Source organism: Diceros bicornis, chromosome 3, assembly GCF_020826845.1.
Source record: "Diceros bicornis minor isolate mBicDic1 chromosome 3, mDicBic1.mat.cur, whole genome shotgun sequence".
Classification (NCBI taxonomy): Eukaryota; Metazoa; Chordata; class Mammalia; order Perissodactyla; family Rhinocerotidae; genus Diceros; species Diceros bicornis.
This window is the reverse complement of record NC_080742.1, coordinates 96,178,907-96,203,852: the sequence shown is the minus strand read 5'-3', so window position 1 is coordinate 96,203,852 and position 24,946 is coordinate 96,178,907. Positions and strand designations below refer to the sequence as shown.

The 24,946-nt window shown below is 46.8% G+C and overlaps 2 protein-coding genes across 3 annotated transcripts in view; one reads left to right on the top strand and one right to left on the bottom strand.

Annotated features, from left to right (window-relative positions):
• The window catches only part of LOC131398985 (GTPase IMAP family member 7-like), a 48,690-nt gene extending 48,076 nt beyond the window's left edge, over window positions 1-614 (bottom strand). For both annotated transcript variants that reach the window (XR_009217050.1, XM_058532901.1), the window contains exon 1: window positions 202-614. The gene's annotated coding sequence lies outside the window, so the exon portion shown is untranslated. The remainder of the gene's footprint in view (window positions 1-201) is intronic.
• A 2,392-nt stretch (window positions 615-3,006) lies between these two features.
• Window positions 3,007-23,943, top strand: LOC131400555 (GTPase IMAP family member 8-like). The gene is given in 7 exon segments (XM_058535275.1): window positions 3,007-3,113; window positions 10,548-10,634; window positions 13,405-14,065; window positions 17,901-17,946; window positions 20,591-21,217; window positions 23,256-23,918; window positions 23,921-23,943. Coding segments are annotated over 7 exon segments (2,214 nt in total).
• The last annotated feature ends 1,003 nt before the right edge of the window (window positions 23,944-24,946 follow it).

Genomic DNA, 24,946 nt, shown 5'->3' with positions numbered 1-24,946 from the left:
CTATCCTCACCCCTCACACCCACCCCCAGACCCCAGAGAGCATTTCATTCAGTATGTTTCTCTGGAAGGTCAAGATCCTCTTATTGACATAAGCACAATGACCTAACCATAACTAATAAAAGATGAATAATTCTGTATTATCAAACATCCAATAAGTGTTCAAATTTCCCCAATACATCTACATTTTGAAGATTTACTTACAGATGAAACAGCCCCTACTTTTCAGCTGGTTGTTGTTTCTCACCCTCGTATTCCATCCTTCCTTCTCTCTCGTCTGCGGTCGGCTCAGCCTCCAGTGGGGTTGGTGCCCAGTCCCTTTTAGAATGTTGTCAGCTTGTATGAGCAAGCTTTCGTTGCTGGCTTTTCAGCTAATTCTCTTTGGAAAGTTACCCTATGTTTCCTTCTTATTTCCTCTTGAAACCCAGAAAAGAAACATATGTCTAATTTATTTCCCTCCAATTTTCTCTTCTTCCCAGTATTCACCATCAGCCTTCCTTTCATCTCTAAGTGGACAGTTTACTTTTACAAGTCTGCTTTTTTGACTCACTTCCATAGGACACTCTGAAAAGCCTCATGGTTCTATTTATTCATTCAACAAATATTTACTGACAACCTCCGCGGTGCCTGACTTGTACATTCTGATGTGAACGTAGCCGGCGGGTCTTAGGGCACCCGAGAAACAGCCCTCCTTACCAAGTCCAATTCATTCAACAGCAGTTCTCAATGTGCACTAGAGGGCGCCACTCTCCCGTTGGCATCGGTTACAAAAAGTCCAGAGCAACTGGATGAGCAGCCTATTTATATCCTTTTTTGTTTTAACTCAATAAATTTGACACATAACAGTGTGTAAATTTAAGGTACAAGGTGTTACTTTGATACATTTCTGTATTAGAACATGATTGCGATATTTACCACATTCCATGATTATAGTACAATATTGTCTATATTCCCTGTACTGTGCATTAGATCTCTGTGGCTTATTTACCCTGGTTGCAAGCTTGTACCTTTAAACAACATCCATCTTACCCCCCTCATCTTATTTAGGTTCTTTATACCTAGCTGCACAGTCAACCAAATGAAGGATCTCACACAACTTGCACCTTAAAAGTGAAATAAATTCCATTTATTGGATGCATGGACAGAGACGGAAAGATAGAAATTATATAATTCCCCAAACAGGTCCATTTATCCACTAGACATGGGCAGAATGCCTAGGGCTTACAGGTTTTATAAAATTATGAAAATGTCGAAGACTATTTTAATTCCAAAATACCAGAAAACTGCAAAATTGAAATCAACAGATCTTCAATTAACTATCTACAAAGAGCAAAATATCAGCTTTGCTTCCTGTTAAACGTAGTCTCAAAAATATTTCTTTACATTTGAAACAATAAACAAGAACAGACATCAGAGGTAACCATGGGAAGGAGGTTTGTTGGGTTTTGGTTTTGTTTTGTTTACTTGTTTCTGGTTTGGGTTTTTAATTACAAATAAATTAAATTTTAGCAAATTCTCTCTCTGCATCTATTGAGATGACCATGTTTTCTTCTCCATTAATCTGTTGAAGTGGTATATTTCTCTAATAGATTTTCTAATGTTGAACCATGCTTGTATGTGTTTGATGAAACCTTGATCATGACATATTTTTAAATATATTTCTGGATTTGATTTGCCAATTTTTTATTTTGGATTTTTGTGATTATATTCATAAGTGACATTGGCCTAAAATTATCCTTCATTGTGCTATCCTTGTCTGGTTTCATCTTCAAGGTTTTACCAGCCTCATCAAATGAGTTTGGGAAGATTTCCCCCTAGTCTCTGGAACTGATTGTATAGGAAGGATTGTCCCATCCTTAAAGGTTGACAAACCTTCCCAGTCAAGGCCATCTGGTCTCCTATCTTAATCTTGGTGAATGAGGGTCATATTTGATTACTGATTCAATTACTCAAATTCCTATAAGTCTATTCAGACTGTTTTAAGTCTTTGGTAATTTATGTTCTAGAAAATTTTCCATTTCACATAAATGTAAAATTGTCATAAATTGTTCATAGTATCTTTTATGACTTCAAAATCCCTACTATGTCCACAGTTATAACCTCCTTTCCATGTCTAGCACTGTTGACATGTGTCTTCTCTCTTTTATGCCAGAGCATGTCTATTTTATTTGTCTTTTCAAATAACCAGTTTTGGTTTTATTGAGTTTTTCTAATATTATTTTGTTTTCTGTTCCATTAACTTCTATCTTTCTTCTTATTTTTCTCCTTCTTTGGATATATTCTGTTGTTCTTTTTCTAACGTTTTCAGCAGAACTCTTGACTTTTGGATTTTCAAAATTTCTTTTCTCTTAATGAAAACATTTAAGGCTAAAGTTTTCCTCTAATTACTCTTGTAGTTGTATTGGCACAAGGTTTGAGATGTAGTGTTTTCATTGTCTTTCATTCATAAATATTTTATCATTTCCATTACAATTTCTTCCATGATCTGTGAATTATTAATGTCTGTTTTTAAATCCTTGAACATATAGAAGCTTTTATTTGCTTTTTTTATTTTGAGTTAGACCAACAGCTTTATTGAAAGATGAGGAGAGCAGAGCCCCCTCCCCACGTTGTTGGGGTGGTGTCAGCCTCAGGCTCGGGGTACCCTGGCAGCCTGAGAGCTGCTTTTGTTGTTGTTGTTAATAATTTCTAATCCTATTGCATTGTGTTCACAGAATATGACCTACCAGTGATAATTGGGGTTTTCTTGAGAGTTACTGATAAATGGGACTGCTGTATTCGCTGGCTCTCTTTCTTGATTTTCTCACATTGTAAGATTTCCCAAATATGCTCCAATGAGACCAAGAAAACAGTTCTATTTTATAATGCTCTCCGGGCACTAGGGAGAAGTGCCTATAATTTATACCAACCAGAAGGAGGCAACAGGAACTGAAAGAAGCCCCCAAAGTGACATTTCTGTTCCAAGCCCAGCACTGTACCCAGAGCGTGAATCAATCGAAGCCAACGCTCATGCAAGCGGGCCATCGCCTGTTCGCTGGGGCCTCCCAGTGTCGGACACCGCGGTCCCAGACCCGCAAAACCTCCTCCGAGCCCTCGAGGGGTTTACACATGCGACAGTGAGCCATCAAATGATGCACAATCTGTCACTGACTGCAGATCAAGCCAAAAACACGAGAAGCTAAATCCTAAGAAAACAGTACACAAAAGGCACAAGGCATATGGGATAATCTACCGAACTAGAGATTTGCACAGTGCACGTTAGGGAGAAAACACAGAGCACTGGCTGGACCAGCTGGGCAGCCCAGGGCCTGTGAGCTGCCCCCTCTGAGAACACACGCTCCGGCCCTCCCTCATGAGGAGTCCCAGCACTGACACCTTGGCCCTCGGGCACCGTGGCCAGAGCTATTGGACCCGGCGTGTGCGCGCACCCAGGGACGCCAGCTAGAGACTCACTAGCAACGTTAGCAGTGCTGGGAGGATGGGCTCTGTCCAAGGGACACCCTAAAGGGACAGTGGCCAGTCCCACCAAAATCTGCCTCGAAGAGTCCGCACGTGAGACAAAGGGGGGGGGCGCACAGAGCTGGTGGCGAGGAAGCCGAGGGCAGTGGCAGAAAAGAGGAGAACAAGCACTAACCACGAGCAGGAGGCACAGCAGCAAGCAGAAGGCAGCGGGGGCAGCAATGGCCAGTGGGCCCTGCTTCACCAGCCTGAAACACGCTGCCTCTTCTGCTCTGACGAAGACCGAGCCCTCCCCATCCCTAGACCTCTACGTGGTCCATTCTTCCTCCAGGGGCCCCACACACACCCCCAGTAATTACTGGGAGTGCTCACGGACAGTGGAGGCTGCCTGCCCCTCTGTCCCTCAGCCAGTGTCTCTCCCACCTCTCAGGACCCCACGGGCACCACCATGCCACCCGTCTCCAGAGCCCCTCTTGCCCCGCACAAGGACACAGTTCCCGCAGCTCCTATAAACAAGGCTCTCTTGAACCCACACCGTCTAAACCCAGTCCCAGGGGAGCTGCTGCCCCCTAGCAGGCTTCCACGTGCCAGGGGAAGGGCCAGCTCAGCCCCTCACCAGGGAGAGAATTTCAGGTCCTTCCCACTTCTCAGAGGCCCCTGTCTTCAGGTGCTCTGCCTAACAACAGCCTTCTAAAAATGATTATTGTTAAACACAACAGTGAACATGCCGGTCTGAAGCATCTGCGTTTGAAATGCTTCCCGAGTCCAAGGCTAGTTCAAGAATAGTGAGAGGGCCAGCCTCGTGACTTAGCGGTTAAGTGCACGTGCTCCGCTACTGGCGGCCCAGGGTTTGGATCCCGGGTGCGCACTGACGCACTGCTTCTCAGGCCATGCTGAGGCCGCGTCCCACATACAGCAACTAGAAGGATGTGCAACTATGACATACGACTATCTACTGGGGCTTTGGGGAGAAAAACAGAGGAGGATTGGCAATAGATGTTAGCTCAGAGCCGGTCTTCCTCAGCAAAAAAAAAAGGAGAGGATTAGCACAGATGTTAGCTCAGGGCTGATCTTCCTCACAAAAAAAATTAAAAAAAAAAGAATAGTGAGAATACTGGTGGGTATTTGTTCTATGTGGGTTTAACCAAAAGGGTCCGATGACCTTCCAGAAACAAAGAAGGTCTGCTCCAAGGTGACTTTCTGTCTCCACCGCCACAAACTGCAGTTCTCTTGCTTAAAGAAAAGAAAATCCAGTTCCAGTTCCCTGAGCACGTGCTACAGCGTAGAGGTGGTGGCAGCCGAAGGAAGGAGCAAGGCTGAGTCATAGGAACAGCTTCGGGACCAGAGGAGAAGGAATGCTGTCCTGGGGGCCACAGGGGCACGTGGGGGCTTGCTCACGTCTCCTGAGGCCTTGCCACATGGCCCATCACCAGCCCAAGTGGGTCTCGGCTCCTTACCACCCGAAAGAGCCCACACAAGCAGTGGGGAGGCAACTGTAGAATTTCAGACCCGAAAGAAAGAAACCTCAGAGGGCAGCTGGTGCACCGCTCGTTTCGTGGATAGGAAAATGGGCTCAAAACGGTAAGGACCTTGGCCAAAACCACACAGTCACTAGACCCCAAGCCTTGACCCCTGAACTAGATTCCTGTGCCTGGTCTCCAGCTGACGGGCCTCAGAGCAGCTGGTAAGGGGCTGCCACGCCAGCACGTGGGTCCTCTGGCCTGGCCTCTCACGAGGGAGATGGCCACCTCCAGTCTGTTAATCCATCAGCAGTTCTTCCCTGAAAGCCTGCAGGTGACCAGCTCCACACAGAGTCGCCAAAAAAGAGACTAGTCATGATCTCTTATGTGTGCAAGATGCTCGGAGTGTGCACTCCTCAGAGACGCTGCCTTGGGTCGGAGTCCCCACGAGCAGAGACTGAGACGAGGATTCTGTTCAAGGGGAACAAGAACTGTCGGGAAGTGCTCTCTGGAGAAGAGGAGTGGGAAGCAGGATGGGGCAGGGAAAGGGGCCAGTGATGTGGTCTCAGCTGGAGACCAGCGTCCTCTGATCCCTTGGGGAGCTCTGGGCACACTGAACTTCAGAGCCGGCCCCTCCTGTGTCAGCAGTCATTCTTGAGGTGGGGTGGGCTAGGGGCAGCCCCCGAGGCTTGGCAGCTGTGCACCATCAGCAGCTTAGAAAGGGGATCTGGCACAGCTGCATCACGGCAGGTATCCTCTCGCTTGGGCATTATTAGGGTGAGGAAAGCGGGGCCTGGCGATGTTCTGAAGGGGGTCGTAGGAGGGTGGGGAAGGGGATGGGAGGGTGCACAGACCGGGTGGAGGAATCGCGCCAGGCCAGTGGCCTGCTTTCTCACCTGCACTGGCTCTTTTCTGGGCCTTTCTCTCTTGTACTGTCTTCTGTACTGACGGTAAATTCCCATGAGACCTGGCCGGGCAGGCTGGTCAGGACGGGCACCGCTGACTTACACCCCTGTCCCCAGGGTGCGGTGGAGGCAATTGTGGCCTGGACACTGGGCCCTGGCGGAGGTAGTGTCTTGTCTCTACATCCCACAAGCCTGCCTATGAGAAATGCCAGGCCTCCGTCTCCTCCCTTTTGGAGGTAGAGTTGATGGAACGCCAGAGTGAAAAGGCCACCAGAGAGGTGGGAAAGTGACGCAGAGCAGAGCACCTGCATCACGATTCCCTGAGGATCCGGTTAAAATGCAGCTCCTGACCCGGAGTCCAGAGGGGGCTGTGACTTTGCATTTACAACGAGCTCCCAGGAGACGCAACGCTGCTGGTCTGCTGGTCGGTAGCAGGGGTGGTGGTCTGCCACCTGGAACACACTCGCCTGCCTTCTTGCCTCCGGTTTTCCCTGTGAACCCTCCCTGCCTCTGCTCGCGGACCGTGGACTCCAGGTGGGGCTGACCCCTCAGCGGCAGCGCTGGCCAGGCCTGGCCATTCAGAACACTGCATAGATGTGTTGGCGCGACACTGGTCTGATAACAGGCCAACGAGTCAGCCCCGCAGCTCCGCTCAGGGAGGAACCGAGCCCAGGAGGGCAGGGGGCTCCCTGCGAGCTGTGGCGGCCAACACTCAACACAAGGGAGAGCAGAGCCAAAGGCGGGCTGGTCCCGGTGTCCCATGGAGTCACTGCACTCTCAGTTATGTGAGGACTGTTCCCCCTTGTGGCATCAAGTGGAGTTGAACAAGTCCTACCTGATTCCCTCCCCTCCCCCAGTCAAGTTTCGAAGGCCCTGTCCTCCAGTCACCACCACTGGGGACCCCCCTTGGCTGACAGAGACAACTGATGCAGCCCCAAATCTGGGTCAAAGAGCAAGGCACAGAAGGAACTGTGGGGGATCAGAACTGGCCACCCCAAAATGTGTCTCTTTGCCCTGCCTTGATTATTTTTAAGAATAAAAGACTCTAAAAGAAACTTTGGTCTTCCCCCTAACTGCCTAAAAGAATTTAAGATAAAAGGCCTGTCCCCAGGACAGGCCATCACCATGGATAACTCTGAGTATCGGTAGACTTGGAGGGTCCTTGCTAAGCCCAATCTTATCTATCAAACATTTGCTTTTCCATCTCCAGGTGAATTGCCTTCTTCCCCTTTGAAGTTCCAAACCACTACACCCAACATCCTCCTTTGTCTTTAGCTGAAGATGATATTTAAGCTGGCAGCTCAGCCCTTTTGGCGAATTACTCAGCTTTCCTGGGTTTCTCTCAAGTACACGTGTTATAAAGCTTTGTTTGATTTTCTCCTGTTATTCTGTCTCATGTCAATTTAATTCGTACCCAGCCAGAAGGACCTAGAGTGGGTAGAAGATTTGTCTTCCTCCCTGATAGAACATTCTGGAGTGAGCCTCAGCCATGATCGGGCCCAGCCCCTCACCAAAAAACAGGAGGGAACTCACTCAGCCAAGTCTCATGGCTGCTGGTGGCCGGCCTGACATAAACTCCACTCTCCAGCACTTTCCGTGACAGAAGACACGTGGGCTGTGAAATGACGTGGTCAGTGGCCAGGGAGGGCCCCCTTCGGCAGGAGGAGGAGGATGGCAAAGCCCTGCCTCTGCACTGTGCTGTGCAGCTTGCAGCTTACAGCTTATGTGCGTTATTTGTTCCCATGACTCCGTGGGGTAAGAGGAGCAGGAATTGCTTTCCCCGTGTGACAGATGAGAAGACTAAGCTCAGGAGAGTTATGTGACTGGCCAAGACCCTTCGGTGGAGATGGCCCCGCTCCGGAGCTGGATGGTCTCTTGACATTCAGCCACCCACCTCTCAGGTACCGATGGGAATCACCCCGCAGGTTCTCAGGCCTCACTGCGGGCTGAGCAAGATGTTGGGGCTACTTCAAGGAGCCCCAATATCCATTATCCAAATGCAAATGGCGGTAAACATCCACACTGGGGGGGAGCCTAAACTAATTCACTGCTGTGGCCTTTGAGCTGTGTTTCCTCTAGCCTTTGGCCACCACGAGTTACTGTGAACATAACTCCCCAAGAAATGATGGAGCAAGCCAGAGGCCACTGCCCTCTCCCAGCTGAGCCCTAAACGACCAGTCCTCACACTCGCTCACGTCGAGAGAATGTTGATTCCACTCGGTCAGCTCCGGCAGGTGTCAGTGACCTTCGGAAATATCCAGTCTGGACAAGCATTTACGCACACTCCTGCACAGCATGGGGGGTCCCTCCTGTCCCACGGCCCCAAGTAGGGGAGGATCTGAGGCCTCCTCTGGCCATTATTGCCCAGGGGAGCCAGCCCACAGCCCAGTGATATGCACCCACCGGTGAGCTCACAGGCCCTCTCCCCTTTGGCACCTCCCGGCACCAGCCACCCCACAACCTCCAGCACCTGACCCATCAGCCAGTCGACGCGTATTTCCTGAGGTTACGGGCCCAGCCCTGTGCTAGACCCTTGTCCTCTCAGAGCCCACAGTCTCGTTGGAGATTCGAGACACACACACACCCACAGGAAGCTGGAGTGTAAGACTGCACATAATACCCGAGTGTGAGATGGTAATTAACATGGGTACTGCTCAGAGGAGGAAGGGGGAATGGGGGCTAGGCGGTTAGAGAAGCTAGGCCCTGGTGGAGAAGAGGGCTGAGCCGGGGCAGGGGGTAGGGGCACATTTCAGAGCAATACTAGGGAAGGCAGAGGCAGGAAGGCAGATGGCACAGTTACAGGGTAAAGGGGAGAGGAGCTGACAATCAGCAGAGAAGGGATGCGTCTGGGAGGTTCCCTCCAGGTTGGCCAAGGATCAGAGCGAGTGGAAGCTCCTGGAGTGCAGAGTGCCTGCACTTTCCCTGTTCCTCCCAGAGTGGTCTGTCATCCCAGGACGAGGCATACTGTAGATGGTCAGTAACAAACTATGGCCTCCCGACAACGCTGACCTAATCCAGCCCCACCCTGGGCCCTCGCACCTAAACACAATTCTGTGCCCCCACAACGCACATCACCAGGGTTTGATCTAAATTCCACGACTAAAGGCCTCGCCCCACTCCTAAGGGTTTCCCTAAATATACCCCACTTCGTGAAGTCTGATTGTCATCAAAAACCCACCCCAGCCCTGGTCGGTCACACCTTTTCTGATGGGCTGTTCATTCTGGGGTGGCTGGTGAGCACTGGCCGGGATGAAGACTTTTGTCTGATCGTTTTGATGAGCTGATTTGACGTGAACTGACCTAGTGCCCAACAGAAGTAGAGGTGGGCCGTCTTCCTGCGGCGGGTCCTCCTTCACTAAGGGGGGTCAGTGGGAGGGGACAGGGAGGCTTTGTCAGTTTCCCCACCAGGGTGAAGCCCCGAGCCCTCAGTGGGCAGCGCCAGCATAACCAGGTTTTCCTTCAGCTTCCCAAGGAGGCTGACCATGAAGACCAGCCCAGAGGGAGGTGCACCCCTGGGGACAGAGAGGTCCCTCAAAGCCCGTTCAGGGCCCCCACTGCTGCTCCTTCCGTGGGGTCTCTGGAAGGCTCAGCACCACCTCAGACGTGTCGAAGACCAAGCCTGGTGTGACGGTGTGGGCTCAGGCTCTGTTTCCTGATGACGTGTTCTCACATGGGTGAACCTCAGGGACATGATGCTAAGTGAGAAAAGCCAGACACGAAAGGACAAACCCCTGTCTGCTTCCACTGGTATGAAGTATCTAAGTCATCAAAATCATAGAAACAGAAGTAGAAAGGGGGTTACCAGGGAGGGAACAGGAACGGGAGGGGGAATTAGTGTCTAAAGGGTATGGAGGTTCCCTGTGGCGAGATGGGAAAGTTCTGGAGCTCGTTGCACAACAAGGTAAATGTACTTGACGCTCCTGAACTATGCTCTTAGGGTGGTAAATTTAATGTTATGGGTTTTTTTTACCATAATAAAAGAAGATAAAATAAAAAAGTCTTTTGAAGTGTTGGACATCCTTCTGTAGCAGCAACCAGGGACTTTGGACAGTATTATCTGTCACAAAAAGGGTTTCATTTTAAGACCTATAGGAAAGCATCCAAGTTCTAGCATTTTAAGTGTTTTGCTAGCTCCAAGTTCTAGCATTTCAAGTGATTTACTAGCTTGGGGAAAGAAATCTTTGGCCTGGGAAGCAGCGCTAGTCTGAGGGCCTCACTTCCTCAGGTCTTCTCTATAAAGGAGTATGTCGGGGTCAGAGGATGCTCTTAGAAGAGTCCCAACAGCTACTGGACTTAAGCAACCAAGACATCTATTTCTCCTTGGAGCAACCGTTCTGGGGTGAGTGTCTCAGTCTGAGGCGGGCTTGGCCTCTTGCGTCCTGCAGAGATCCAGGTGATTCTAGAGAGGAGCCCAGGCCCCTGTGCGTGGCCCCCGTGGGCTCTCCTCCCCTCAGCCCACTGGGTTTCCTCGGTGGTGAAGCCTCTTGAAGGAGGAGTCTGCATCCTCCCTTTCCACCTCCTCTGACTCTGTCCTTGCAGTGCGGTTTCTCCCTTCAGTGGTCCGTGACACTGCTCTCTTAAAAGGGACAAACTGTCAAATGGCTACACAGAAATGGGGCTTTTCTCACTCTTCACTTTCTTCAGCTGTGTTTCTTTGTTCTTCAAGTCAACAACCATCTCCTCAGTCCTGAGCAAGTGTTTATGGGATGCCTTCTCTGTGCTGTAGGGACAGTGGTGAACACAGCAGAACAAGTCCCTGTCCTCGTGCGACTTACCTTATAGAGGCGGGAGACAAGAAGAAAGCGATAAGCAGGTAGATGCACTTGTGAAGGGTGGTAGCAGTGGGGGCTGGGGAGAAACACAGAGCAGTGTGCAGGGACAGGGGTGCTGGTGGGCGCAGAGGGGCGGGTTGCTCTTAAATAGAGGGTCACTGAAGAAGGCCTCCTGCATCATGGGGACAATGTAGTAGAGACCTAAAAAGTGAAACTGCCTTGCACAAGTCTGGGGGAAGAACGTTCTAGCTCAGATGAACAACCAGCACAAAGGCCCAAGGTCACAGTTTGGGGAACAGCAGGGAGGCTGATGTGCCTACAGCAGACAAAGCAAGGTGGGAGAGGGAGATGAGGTCAGAGAGGCGGCCAGGGCCCAGACTGGGTAGGGTCTTGTAGACTGCTATAAAGGCTTGCCTGTTACTTTGAGGGGCTGGGAAGCCACTGGGGGATTTTGGGGGGATGAGGGACATTATCGTCTCTTGTTTTAGCAGGAGCAGTCCAGCAGCTGATGGATGATAGGCTCTAGGAGGAGGGTGGGAGCAGGGAGACCAGCGATAATGTTATTGCAGGAGTCCAGAAAAGAGCCGATGATGAGTTCAATCTGGAAAAATCAGGAAAAACTTGACATGGAGGTGACACTTAAGCTATGTGTGAAGAATGGGGAGGAATTTTCCAGGCAGATGGGGGAGAAGAGTGCAGGGAAGGGCATGCTGGACCTTCTGGGGAACTGGAGCTGAGGTAGCAGAGATGGAGGGGGGTCTCTGTGAAAGGCACCCACAGTTACAGGCTACACATTCTTTTCAAGCCCACACGAAACATTTACCAGAGTTTTATTGGGTCAAATCTCAATCAAGGACAAATATTTTATACAGATGTTGTTCTCTGACCATAGTGCAGTAACATTGGAAATAACAAAAAAGAGAGCCAGTCTCCCAATACATTGTTAAATTTAGTAATCATGTCTCTTAATCTATGGATCAAAAAGAAATCAGTTGAAATTAGAACGTATTTAAAACTACAACAAAAAGAATGGCGGGAATGACAACATTGTGAAGATGTCAGTTCTTCTCAAACTATGCTGTCAGCTCAGTGCAGGGGCCTTCAGGATTTCAACAGGATTTCCCAAAGAAAATGACACCTGATTTAAAAGTCCTGTAGACGATTAAAAAGCCAAGAGTAGTGAGACAATTTTGAACAATAGTAAGGTGTTGAGGGCTGCTCGACAGATAGCTAAGACCTATTTTAAAATTATACTAAGTCATATGGTTTTAGTAATTAAGACATTCTGGTTCAGGAATAGACTGAGTCCAGTGGACAAAACAGAGAACCTAGGGACAGTCTCATGGAAATAGGGGCACCTGGTGTCTGACAGAATCATCTGACAAAGGTTGGACTATTCAACTAATGGTCTTGGGAAATTTGCTCTTCCTGTGGATTCTGATTCAGTTGGGAATGCTAATTTGTAAGTAACGGTGGCGTACATCAGTGTCTCTCAAACTTGAGTGTTCATGAGAATCACCTGGAACCTGTTAAATTACAGATTCTGATTCAGCAGGTCTGGGGTGGCGCCTAAGATTCTGCATTTCTACTATGATCCCAGTTGTTGCCAATATTCCTGCTCGCAAATCACACTTTGAGTAGCAACAGCTTAAATTGTAAGAATATTAGCTGTTTATTTAACAAAGAGGCGGTCTCGAGGGTGTTCTGGCAGCTCAGTGACATCAGCAGGGATCCTTCTGTCTTTCTACTCTGCCGTGCTTTAGCCTGATGGTGCCTGTTGACTTTTTGTTCTCTTATTTGTTACCTCATTGCCCCATGATATCTGCCGCAATTCCAGATATCACATTTGAATTCCAAATAAGTGGAATGGGGAAGAAGTGACAACAGGAGCTCTCTACTCGAGTCTGCCCCTACCATCAAGAACAAAACAGCATCCCCAGAAGGCCCAAGCCAACGTTCCCTCCACTGTCATCAGGTCACACGGACACTCCTAGTTGGAGGGGAAGCTGGGAGAGAGAATGTATGATTTTGTTTTGCTGCTGTAACAAACTGCCACAAACTTAGTTCCTAAAAACCCCAAAATTATCATTTTACAGTTCTGGAGGTCAGGAGTCCTAAAATCAAGGTGTTGGGCAGGACTATGATCCTTCTGGAAGCTCTCTGGGAGAATAGTGTCCTTGTCTTTTCCAGCTTCTAGAGGCCGCCTGGATCCCCCCTTGGCTTGTGGCCTCTTCTTCCATCTTCAAAGCCAGCAGTGTAGCATTTTCAAATCTCTCTCACTCTCCAATCTCTACTTTTGTCCTCACATCTCTTTTTTCTCACACTGACTTTCCTGCCTCCCTCTTATAAAGACCTCTTTTAATGAGATTGTGCTCACCTGGATGATTCAAGGTTATCTCTTCATCTCAAGATCCTTAACCACCCTGGCAAAGTCCCTTTTACCATGAAAGGTAACCTAGTCACAGATTCCGGGGATTAGCACATGGACATCTTGGGGGAGTGGGGCGTTACTCTCTCCATCACAGAGAGTGTCTAGATCCCCTCAGCATGTAGAGTGGGAGATGTGTATAGAGAAAGGGGTTATCAACAGTGTTTGACATTTTACCAATATGGGTTTATTTCAGAGATAAGAGCCCAGGGAAGATCCTAGGAAACAGGATTTCTTGTCCCAGTCTAGTCTGAGTCTAGGACTTCAGTGGCCCAAATCCTTGGCCAAAAAGTTGAGTGAAAAAGAAAATGTAGTTTCTTGCTGTTCCTCTCTCCACTCTGCGTGTGAGTTGAACATTGATGTGTTGCTTTTTGTCCCAACAGAATAAGCAGGAGCCTCTGTCTGGAGAGCAAGTCAGAGGAGGGCTGCTCCATGTCGGAACTGAGGCTTCTCCTCCTAGGCAAACATGGTGTAGGAAAGAGTGCCACAGGAAACACTATTCTGGTCAAAGCTGTGTTCAAGTCCAAGCCGAGTGAGGAGATGGTGACTAAAATGTGCCAGGAGGAGAAGGGGGCCACAAGAGAGAGGGAGGTTGTGATCATCGACACCCTCGAGTTTTTCTCTTCAGTACCTTGTGCCAGTGACAGGCACCGCAACATTGAACACTGCTTGGAGCTCTCCGCTCCCAGCCTCCATGTCCTGCTTCTGGTAATTCCCATTGGCTACCATAAGCCGGAGGACAAAGAAACAATTGATGCCATCTGGAAGGTGTTTGGAGCTGAAGCCAAGAGGCACATCATTGTTGTCTTTACCCGGAAGGATGACTTCGGTGATGACTCCCTACAAGATTACATTGAAGATGATGACTCTCTTAGGGAATTGGTTCAAGACTGTGGAGACCGGTACTGCGCTTTCAACAACAAGGCAAGTGAGGGTGAGTGGGACACTCAGGTGAGGGAGCTCCTCTGCAAGGTCCCGTGTTTGGTGGATGAGAACCGAAGACCATATTGTGTGAAATTCAGAAATGAAGACATTGGATTCCAGGTGAGAATTCTTGTTAAGGTCTCCAAAGATCTCTATGTTGCTAGAGCTAGTAGGTTGAAAATGAGTGTAAATAAGTGAAATGTTGCATTGTGTGATGGAACACAAGCATTGCTTAAGGAGATATTTATCCATATCTGGAAAGATGAGGCAGCCGGTAGGTTACTCTGAGTATTACCCTTTGGACTTTGGACTTTATTGGCAAGTTATTGGATACATTTAAGTCCCTATCTAACTTTACCCCCGTAGTATTGGAGACACAAGTGACTCATTAGACCCTCTCTTCCCTTGGCTTCAATAAAGCTACCCTCTTATCTTTGCCCCCTCTCTTACTGGCTACTCCAGAGATGGCTGGGTCCTGCTCTAATGATCTCTAAATGTTGGCATCTTTGGGGCTTGGTTCTAGCCTTTCCTCAATTCTCTACACTCTCTCTTCAGATGATTCCATATTCTTACGGCTTTGAGCTCTATCTCTTGCTAACAGTTTCCAAATTAGTAATACCGGTCCAGATCTGTCCTCGGAGTTCTGACTCCTTTTTCCAGTTGCTACTTGACATGTCCACATGGCTCTCTTGTAGGATCTCAAACTTAACATGTCCAAACTTTTGCTTTTCCCTCTTAAATCTATAAGACTTCAGTCTTGCTCTCAACTCAGTAACTGGTTGTGGTGCACACCATGAACTTCAAACCTAAACCCAGATGTCAGCTTTGATACCACTGCTAGCTTGCGGCTGATATCCAAGAGGTCATCAGTGTACCTGGAATCCACCTGCTTCTCTCCATCTCCACTACCACCACTTGGTCTAAGTCAGCCTCTTTTCTTCCCTGTCCTATTTTATAAGGATTCTACTAACAACTTTGCCCTCCTTCATTCTTGTGCCTTACCCTCCAATCCATTTCACACACAACAGCCAGAGTGATATTTTATTTGATTTTTAAACTGGAATGGAAAATGTATTCTTAACTAAGGAAGATACAAAAATGTAAAATTTTGCCTTTGAGGAGAGTACCATTCAATTGGAGTGACCTATGCATAAGAAACAAAGCAATAAGTGATTCAGTGCAGGTAAGTGAATGTTGGTATAGAGAATTCTATAAATGTAGGTGCTGGAGAATGTGAAGCAAGCAAGAATTCAGCATGGGGACAGTTTTGGTCAGAGCGAATCTTCTTACAGCTACTGAGTATTGAGCCCAAACATGATCTAAATGAGAGAGAAATGGATATTCGTTGAGCACCTACTAAGTTCCAGGCACATACATGAACTGATTAAGTCTTCACAACAATTCTATGTACTGATGTTCTACAGATGAGGCCCCAGAGGCTCAAGAGAACTGAAGTCACTTGCTCTCTTGTCTCCTAGGCCTGAGCTCTCTCTCTCCTTCATGACCATCTGTCTCTCTCTTGAAGGAGGCCTGGAACAGAGATGTCAGCAGAGAGGAGAAGGGGCACAGAATGAGTTTTCTACAGTGTAACCTGAACACCCTCTGATTTAAAATGCCTCAGTGACTCCCCGCTGGTCTTCAGATCAAGTTCAGAGCCCTTGACCTGACCTGGTCCCTCACCGTCTATCTTGCTTTCTATGTGCTGGTGTCACCGGCCTTCCCTTTGGTCCTTGAGTTATGCTCATGTCCACTCTAGAGCCTCAAACCTGCAGTTCACTCTGCCTGAGGCTTCCCCTCTCCCATCCCATCCCATCCCAGATCTGCTTTTACGTGTCCATCTGCCTCAGCTTAAACTCACTTCCTCAGGGAGTCCTCCCTGATTGTCCCCTGGGTGAGCCCCCGCAGCTCCCCTCCCTCTCAGTGCTTCTCACGTGGTCATCATCGTACCAAGTGATTCCTCTGAATAGATCTGTGATGGGAGCCTCCCCACAAACTCCATGAGGACAGAACTCGTATCTGCTTTGTTGATCACAGCACCTTAATTTTGTCTTCTGTAAAAAGGAGGTAATAATACTATGTAATAAGCATTCAATGAAATGCTTACAAAGTTGTTTGCAAATGCTTGAAACTTGGTAAGTGTTCAATAATTATCAACTGTTATTATTATTATTGTTATTATTATAGAAGTATATGAGGTTCTAATAAATAATGGAAATTTTAAGGACTTTAACAATCTAAAGACTGAGCAAGATTCCCACATTTAGGATGATATCACCCAGAAATAAAAACGTTTTTATGTATAAAGATCTGTGTACAAGGATATTTACCACAGCATCTTTTGAAGTAGTAAAGCCAGAAATAATCTGAAGGTCTATCAATAAAAGAATGGTTGCATTAGTTGTATATGTTCATACTATGGAACAAGTAACATCTACTAAAAAAAAAAATGGGGTTGAGCTGTATGAATTGACTTGTGCAGATGTACAGGACATATTATTAAGCAAATTGCAGAATAAAAAGCCTAGTAAGTCTCTCTATATGTTCGTATGTATTTGTGTAAACATAGAAAAACATAGAAGGGTATATATCTGTACATATATAACTTATGTATCTATATATGTATGTATTCCTTCATATACATATATGATATATATATCTACCTATCATCTATCTACATATATATATAAAACTGTTACTGTTCTGATGGATTGGAGATGGAAAATTGTTAATTTTTAGGTAATACACATTTGCATTGTAAGAATCTTTTGCACTTAAAAAACGTGAAAGAATTTGAACTGGGCTGTGTTCAAAGAAAAAGAAGTCTGATACTCCGAGCTGACTGGAGAGGACCTCGGGAGAGATGATTGAGGGTGTCAACGGTTTTGGGTAGGGCCAAGTAAGAGAGCAGAGGGAAATTTCCTTGGCTGGCATGGAGATTTAACAGAGATAAGGCTAAAATAAAGTACAGGAAGTCTCTAAGAACAGTAGATTCATCAAGATTGTATATCACTGTTTTCACCTTCTCTTTTGGTTCCATGAAAGTTTAAATTTCGGGAGAGAGTATAAGGCTTCACCAGGCAGCTGAAGGGGATGCCAGTTGTGTGTTTGTCACCCCATCCTCTGTTGTCTCTATTTGCCCACCTGGATGGGGAAGGTTCCAATTTTTCTGGATCTCATGTTAGAAGAAGCTTCATCTCTGTACCAGGGGTGCAGTGAGGGAAGAAGACGTTGGAGCTATGTGGGGAGCTGATCCCCAACCTCCTCCCTTCCCCTTGTTCCTCAGATGCACATCACAGGCACTACAGGGCTAGTTTCTTCTTTCAGGGAGTCTGGAAACTCTTCTTAAGTCTCTGGATTATCTCCAGGAATAGCAGAAACTCTGGAAGACTTTGGAAGGAATTACTCTTACTCTCAGGGACTGTGGAGAAGTAAAGTTAGAGAGCTTCAGGAACAATGTCCTGGTTAGATGGCATTTGTGGGGCTTCTCTGTGTGAGAACAGGACCCATCTTCTTACTCTGGGAAACTGTCACAGCAGCAGCAGCAGCTGCAGTGAGGTCTCGAGAACAACCATCATTATGAACAGGTCTACAAAGGCCAGCAAGGACCATGACCATGGATTTGATTTGACCACATCCTAATCATCAGATCACTCTGGATTATATATAGTCATGCACCGCATAATGACATTTCAGTCAACGACACACCACATATATGACGGTGGTCCCATAACATTAGTATCATTGAGCCTAGGTGTGTGGTAGGCTATACCATCTAGGTTTGTGTAAATGCACTCTGTGATGTTCGCACAATGATGAAATTGCCTAATGACACATTTCTCAAAATGTATCCCCGTCGTTAAGCGACACATGACTGCACTTGTGTCTCCATTTATTTGCTTTCTGAAAACATGAGATTTTAGATCTGCGTGCATCATTTTCCCCCTTTATTTTCTAGGACTCTGTGAATGAAGCTACATCACAGAAGGAGGACAATCCACATAGTAAGATGATTCTTAAAAAATGTTAAGCTCCTATCTGTATTCTTTTGAATGTATCATGCGTCAAAGTGTAGTGGAAAAATTATCCAGATGAGTCAGAACAAAAATGCACCCTGGAGACCTAGTTCAGGTCAGTGCCCACCATCTGTCTCCCAGGGAACTCCTAATACTTGTGAGTAGGTGCATCACCAGCAAAGGTCCTGGACATGGCGTTGGTGTCATTGACCGTCTCTGAAATATTACAGAGCTAGGTTTGCCTCTCACGGCTTCTTTTCTGACTCAGCCTCTTTTGTCTGGCCATGGATCCAGCACTACCCAATTTTTTTTTTTTGAGGAAGATTGGCCCTGCACTAACACCTGTTGCCAGTCTTCCTATTTCTCTTTTCTCCCCAAAGCCCCAGTACGTAGTTGTACATCTTAGTTGTAGAATTGTAGCTCTTCTATATGGGACGCTGCCTCAGCATCATTTGATGAGCGGTGAGTAGGTCTGCGCCAAGTATCTGAACTGGTGAACCAAGGGCAGCTGAAGTGGAACCTGGGAACATAACCGCTACACCACTGGGCCGGCCCCCCAGCACGTCCCAGTTTTTGACTCCTACTGGGAAAGCAGAAACCACACCTTCACAGATAACACTAACTTACAGACTTCAGTGATGGAGCTCAGTATCCATGTAATGATTGCTGCTAATAGTACATCCTGCATACTGCATAAGTCAGTATGTATAGGTCTACCTTGTTCTGTTTAGTACATGCAATTTGGTCCATAGTATGGGCTTACACAACTAACTCAACCATCCCATTATTGATGGACTTTCAGGTTATTTCTGGGCCAGCTCTGTGCAAGAATTGAATATTAAGCAGTGAATAAGATAGATGACATCTCTGTCATCATAGAACTCCCCAAAATAATAATTATAATTTTAACAGTGATAATAATTGCAGCTGGTATTATGTGGGAAATATATAAATCATTTAATCCTCGTAGCATATAACATATAATCCTCATAACAACCCTGTATACATATTCATCATAACAACCCTATAAAGAAGGTGTTCTTATCATTATGCTCATTTTACAGATGAGTAAACTTAGCCAGAAATATGTGAATTCAGGCAGCAGTAGGGATTTAAAATTCTGTCAAGTTCTTTAGCCAAGACCCCCAAGAATATACCTCTTCCTGAACAAAATGGGGTTTATTGACTCATGGAAGTAAAAGAACAGCACGTCGTGGGGAACCATGGGGCGTCTCAGAATGAGGGTGTTGAAAAGTACTTTTTATAGAATGTGAGCTTGTCTAAGGTGATTTTGGGGAAAGCAATAACTTTCCCAAGGGGACATAACAAGGACATGGTTTCACTAGCGTTTCAGCTGCTTTCTTTAAATGCCATGTTCACTCCACCTCCCAGACTTGCCACTCAGATACTGAGTGACGATCCACACCAATAGCGCCCTGGATGACTCAGACTCAGTGAATATTTCCTGTAGTTGCTGGCTCTGCCATTTGCTCAGCACGTAGGTCTGGTGTTGAGCTTGGACCACAGGAGAGCAGTGGGGACAGGGCTGTGTGAAGAGACAGTTTTGAGGTGCAGGTTGTTACACCATTGAGGTATAATTCACATGAAGTAAAATGCACAAATCTTAAGTATACTGCTCAAAGACATTTTACATATCTACACATGTGTGACCACCATCTAGATAAAGATATGGAGCGTTTCCATCAGCTTAGAAGTTCTTACTGACCCTCCGCAAAGGGAACCATCTCCAGACTTCTATCAACATAGATTAATTTTGTCTGTTCTTGAACATTGTATAATGGAATTACATAGTATGTAGTATTGTGGCTGGCTGTCTTCACTTAGCATGTTTTAGAGATCCATCCACATTGCATATCAGTCACTCCCCCCTTTTTTTTTTTTAATTGCTGAGTTCTGTTCTATTTTATGAATATACCACTAAGGGGCATTTTAAACTTGGATTCTCCCTGGTCTTGCCTTAGTCCATTGACTTCATGCCCCAGTACTTACCTTTGGTAGCAAAGTGAGAGGAAGCCTAAGGACCAATACCAGTGAAGGCCAAGTTTAACGTTATCGTGTTCCTGGGTAACCTCAAGCCCTTTATGTATCTTTTTTGTGCGTGTGTGAGAAAGATCAGCCGTGAGCTAACACTCATACCAATCCTCCTCTTTTTGCTGAGGAAGACTGGCCCTGAACTAACATCTATTGCCAATCCTCCTCGTTTTTTTTTCCTTTTCTCCTCAAAGCCCCAGTAGATAGTTGTACATCATAGTTGCACATCCCTCTATTTGCTGTATGTGGGATGCCACCTCAGCACGGCTGGACAAGCGGTGCGTTGGTGTGCCAGTGCGTGCCTGGGATCCTAACCCGGGCCGCCAGTGGCGGAGCGTGCACACTTAACCGCTAAGCCATGGGGCCGGCCCCACACTTTACGTATCTTTTAATTTGTTCCTGGTGCCTTTCATGGCTTTAACTTTGATGGGTAGCTTCTCTCCAGGACTAGAGTTCTACTGGTTCAGTACCCTACTGCCATTCTCTATAAAAACTGACAAGGATGAGAAATCATAAAACCAGTCCACGTCTCTGTGTCTACTGCAAGAAGGGAATATGAATCTGTCCTTTTGTCCCACAGGGCCAGAGGAGAAGCAGCTGCAGGCCACAGGATGTGAGCGGAACCCTGGGATGTCAGAACTGAAGGTCCTGCTCGTGGGGAAGCGTGGGGCTGGAAAAAGTACCGTTGGAAACAGCCTTCTGGGGAAGCGAGTCTTTGAGACCAAATTCAGTGAACAGTCAGTAACCCAGATGTTTAGGTCTAAGAGCAGAATCTGGAAAGAGAGGAATATTTCAATCATTGACACTCCAGACATCTCACTTTCAAAGGTCCTTGAATCAGAGCTTTCAAAACACACCTTCCCGGGCCCCCACGCCTTCCTGCTGGTGAGCCCGCTGGGCTCTTTCACTGAGAAAGATGAGGCAGTGCTGGACACCATCCGAAGCAATTTTGGAGACAAGTTCTTTGAGTACATGATCGTCCTCCTCACCAGGAAAGAAGATCTAGGGGATCAGAATGTAGATACGTTCTTAAAAGACACAAATGAATCCCTCAACCAGCTCATCAAGAAATGTAAAGACAGATACAGCGCCTTCAACTACAGAGTGACAGGAGATGAGGAGCAACACCAGGTGGATCAGCTCCTGGAAAAAATTGTGAACGTGGTGCAGCAGAATGGAAACAAGCCCTGCTTCCTCAGAGGGAGAGGTAAACAATGTGTAGAAAACATTTCATATATACTTAAAAAATAGATCTAAAATATACAAGAAGTTTTCATTTTCTGAAGGGCATAGAGAAGATAAAAAGGACAGGTCCATGCTATTGACTAACTCTTTTCTCTTTTTCCGTTCTTTCTCACATTTTACTAAAGTGATGTGCCTTTCTGTGCACGATGTCCTGACCTGGTGTTTACTTCTTTCATGACCCTTATCCTATCTCTCCAGCTGGATGGTGAGGGTCTTAAGGGAAGGAGTTGACCTCTTCCAATCTCTTGTTTTCCTTACAGTGTATCTGTTGTCCAGGGCTCATTGCTCAGTGTTGGTGATGAGATAGTTCCCGATCATTGGCTTACTCTTGTCTTTCTCTTAAGCCTAACTCTCTCTCTCATCTTCTTTGTCCAGTCTCTCGGTTCTTTACTCTTCTCTCTGTTGGAGAGAGGAAGCTATTTTGACTGGACAGGACAGGGAGCCTGAATGCTCTTGATGGGTGGCCCCCACATGGCACTAGATGGGTTTTATTAGCCCAGTCACAATACCCTATCTACTGCTAAAGCAGGAGTTGCTACCACTAAGCGTTCCATGTTCTACTGACCTGAGCTGAGATTCTTCCAGCCCAGCACTGTTCGTGCCATTCTCTTCTGCTACAGTGTCCTCACCAGGAAGAATATCAGACCAAGTCATATCTGTTTACTGAGCCCTTTCAATTCTTCATGGAGGGCCAGGTGCTGGGTAGCTTCATGAAGTACAGACATGTGAGAAAGCTGAGGAGGCTGTGTGGAGAAAGCCCAATTTGAAACAGGCATTGGAGAATAGGTAGAGTTTGGATGGCTGAGCAGAGAGCTGGAAGTCATTCCAGAGAGTACACTAGCAATCTGAAGCAAGGAGGTAGGACTAAGCATGCCACTTTGGAGGGAACAAAAGGGAATAGTCTTCATGGAAATGGAGCGTTCACACATCTTGATAACGTGGGATGAGGAGGTTAGATCAGATTAGAGAGGACTTGAGAACCACACCCTCTGATTTTATGGAAGCAGGGACTGAAATACATGACAAATATTGGGGTGTCAGAAGATTCATCTATTTTTCATCCTGAAAGCATAACTATAGGATTGCAGCTTCAGCATAAGCAATTCAATGATTTCCCCTGGAAGGAAGAGCACAGAACGAGCTTTCCTCCCTCTTTTTTGGGGGGTGGATGCTAGTAATTTGGTAAAGAATTCATAATTGAGCAGAACTGTGAAGAGACCTGAATGGAAGAGAGAGAGAGAGAGAGATCACAGTAGAAGTGCAAAGTCATAAGAAACCCCCAGTAATACACCTTGTAAGATCTCTGTGCATCTGTAATTTCGTTTATAGGAAAATTTATTCTCCATTATTGTCACTGCACAGAACAGTGTTAGGGGATATTCATTATTAAAACCATGAAGTGACTTTTGACTCATCCATGAGAGACATAATCAAGTTTAACGTGGTCTTAATGAGAAATGGATTTCAGTGTGACCCAGCCAAAGGAACTGGTAAACCATCATTGGTATACACAGTTACATTTTTCATGAAAAGTCAATTCTATGGAATAATTTTTCAAATACATCAAGGAGATTTTGCTACAGTTAGCATTAGTTGGCAATAGGAAGACATAGTCGCAGCAGGAGCAGAAGACAAAAAGATGAGTTGTGTAGGTCACTGGACCAGCTGAGTAGGTGAAGAATAATAAAGCCAGCAGCATTCACAAGGTGCCAGGGAGTCAGAGAAGGTACCAGAAAGAGGGAGCAGAGCAGATTCAGAGACAGGAACAGTGCCATGTCAGTGGATGAGCACAGGGCAGAGACTGTGGTCAAGTCCTGCTTCTGAGTTCGCAGACCGCGTGACTGGAACAAGCCATTCCCATGCCTGGGGATGGAGCTGCCAGGCGAGAGGGTTGCCTTGAAGCTCTCTGAGCATCCTCTGCTGTAATGTATGGCATAACTTTGAATGTCATACCCTGATCAGCCCGTGGTCACGAATCTTTCCCGCTTTCCTTTCAACAGAGGCCTTGAGCATTGTCCTCGTGGGGAGGAGCGGGACTGGGAAGAGCGCGACGGGGAACACCATCCTTGGAAGGGACAAATTCCCCTCTCAGCTTCTAGCGCAGCCAATCACCAAGACGTGCCAGAGCAGCAGGAGGAAGTGGGAAGGGCAGGATGTTGTGGTTGTGGACACTCCCTCATTCCACCTGATGCCCGGTGCTTAAGGAGGTCCATCCCAGCTGGAGCAGGAGGTCGAACGCTGTTGGTCCTGCTGTGAAGAAGGGAGCAAGATTCTGGTCTTGGTGTTGCAGCTGGGACAGTTCACTCAGGAGGATGAAAACGTGGTGAGGGAACTGGAGACCATCTTTGGAGAGGAAGTTATGAAATATACGATTGTGGTGTTCACCCGGAAGGAAGATCTAGGAGATGGGAAGCTTGAGGAGTACCTCAAGAACACAGATAACAAAGCTCTTAAGAAGATAATTAAAAAGTGTGAGGGGCGAGTTTGTGCTTTTAATAACAAAGAAAGTGGCCAAGCCAGGGAAGCCTAGGCAAAAGATCTTTTGACATTGGCCAATGAGCTAATAGGGAGATGTGAAGGGCATGGATACCCCTATGGTTGGGAGAAGGTCAGCAAAATAATGAAAAATGCCCAGGAAAAGCACAAGCCCCCAAATTTACTGAAACTTTAAAAGATATGTTACCATAGGTAGCTGAAATGCTTGGGGTCTCATTCAGTTGAAGACACCTTGAGGTTGGGGTGGGGACATGGGAGGACTGGTGGGCTGGGAAGAGGATCCATGACTTTGAGGACTTGGGAGGTAGGTGCATCTCACCTGTGATGCTGTGGCTCTTTGTAGGTAAGTAATTATCAGGCTGGGCAGGTGGTAGGAGATTATAAAGGAGAAAGAAGAAATAAGGTGGGGAAATCTGGAAAAGGCTTCTGAGACTAGGCTGATGTCAAGGGTCAGAATCAAGTACAAGAGTGACCTCACCTATGTAGGTGGACTGGTGTCAGGACAGACACCAGGAGCAAGGCCAAGGCCAGCCTGGGGTCAGAACACAGATCATTACTCAGGAACCAGGGGATCCAGGTATGTGAGAGCAGGGCACAGTCCAGCCAACCCCTGGGCATGGCAGGATGGAGAAGCTGGATTCCTGTGGGCCTCCTCGTTCCCCAGGGCTGCTTGCCAGGCCTGGTAGCCCCCTGAGCTCCCGTGTCTTAACCTGGGGCAGGACTCAGGGCTAGCAGGTTCTTTTCTCCATGTAGTGGCTGCTCCTTAGTGCTCTCTTCCTTCCAAGCCTGAAGGGAAAGTGGGACCCAGTCTACCCTCCCTTGTTGTCCCTGAGGAAATGAACATGAGTCTGTGAGGTTTCAGAAGATTTTATTGCTAATCATCACAGTGAAGCAGACTAAAAAATCAGAGGCATGTAAAAGATTAGACAATCTTGCAACGTTCTAAAGTTCTAAGTATAATTCTAGATTTCCTCTAGAAAAGGTTATTGAAAACCCCTTTGCACTTTTCTCCTTTTTTATCCCTGAGGGTTAGGAATTAGGTGAAAAATCAGGGAACTCAAACAATAATGGTGTAAACACATTAGGGGCTTATCGTGGCTCGTGTCTAGAAGGCCAGGAGTAGGCAGTCTGAGGTGTAGCATCAACATTTCAGCTTCCTTCTGTCTCTCTGCCCCAGCTTCACTGGCACGCAGCC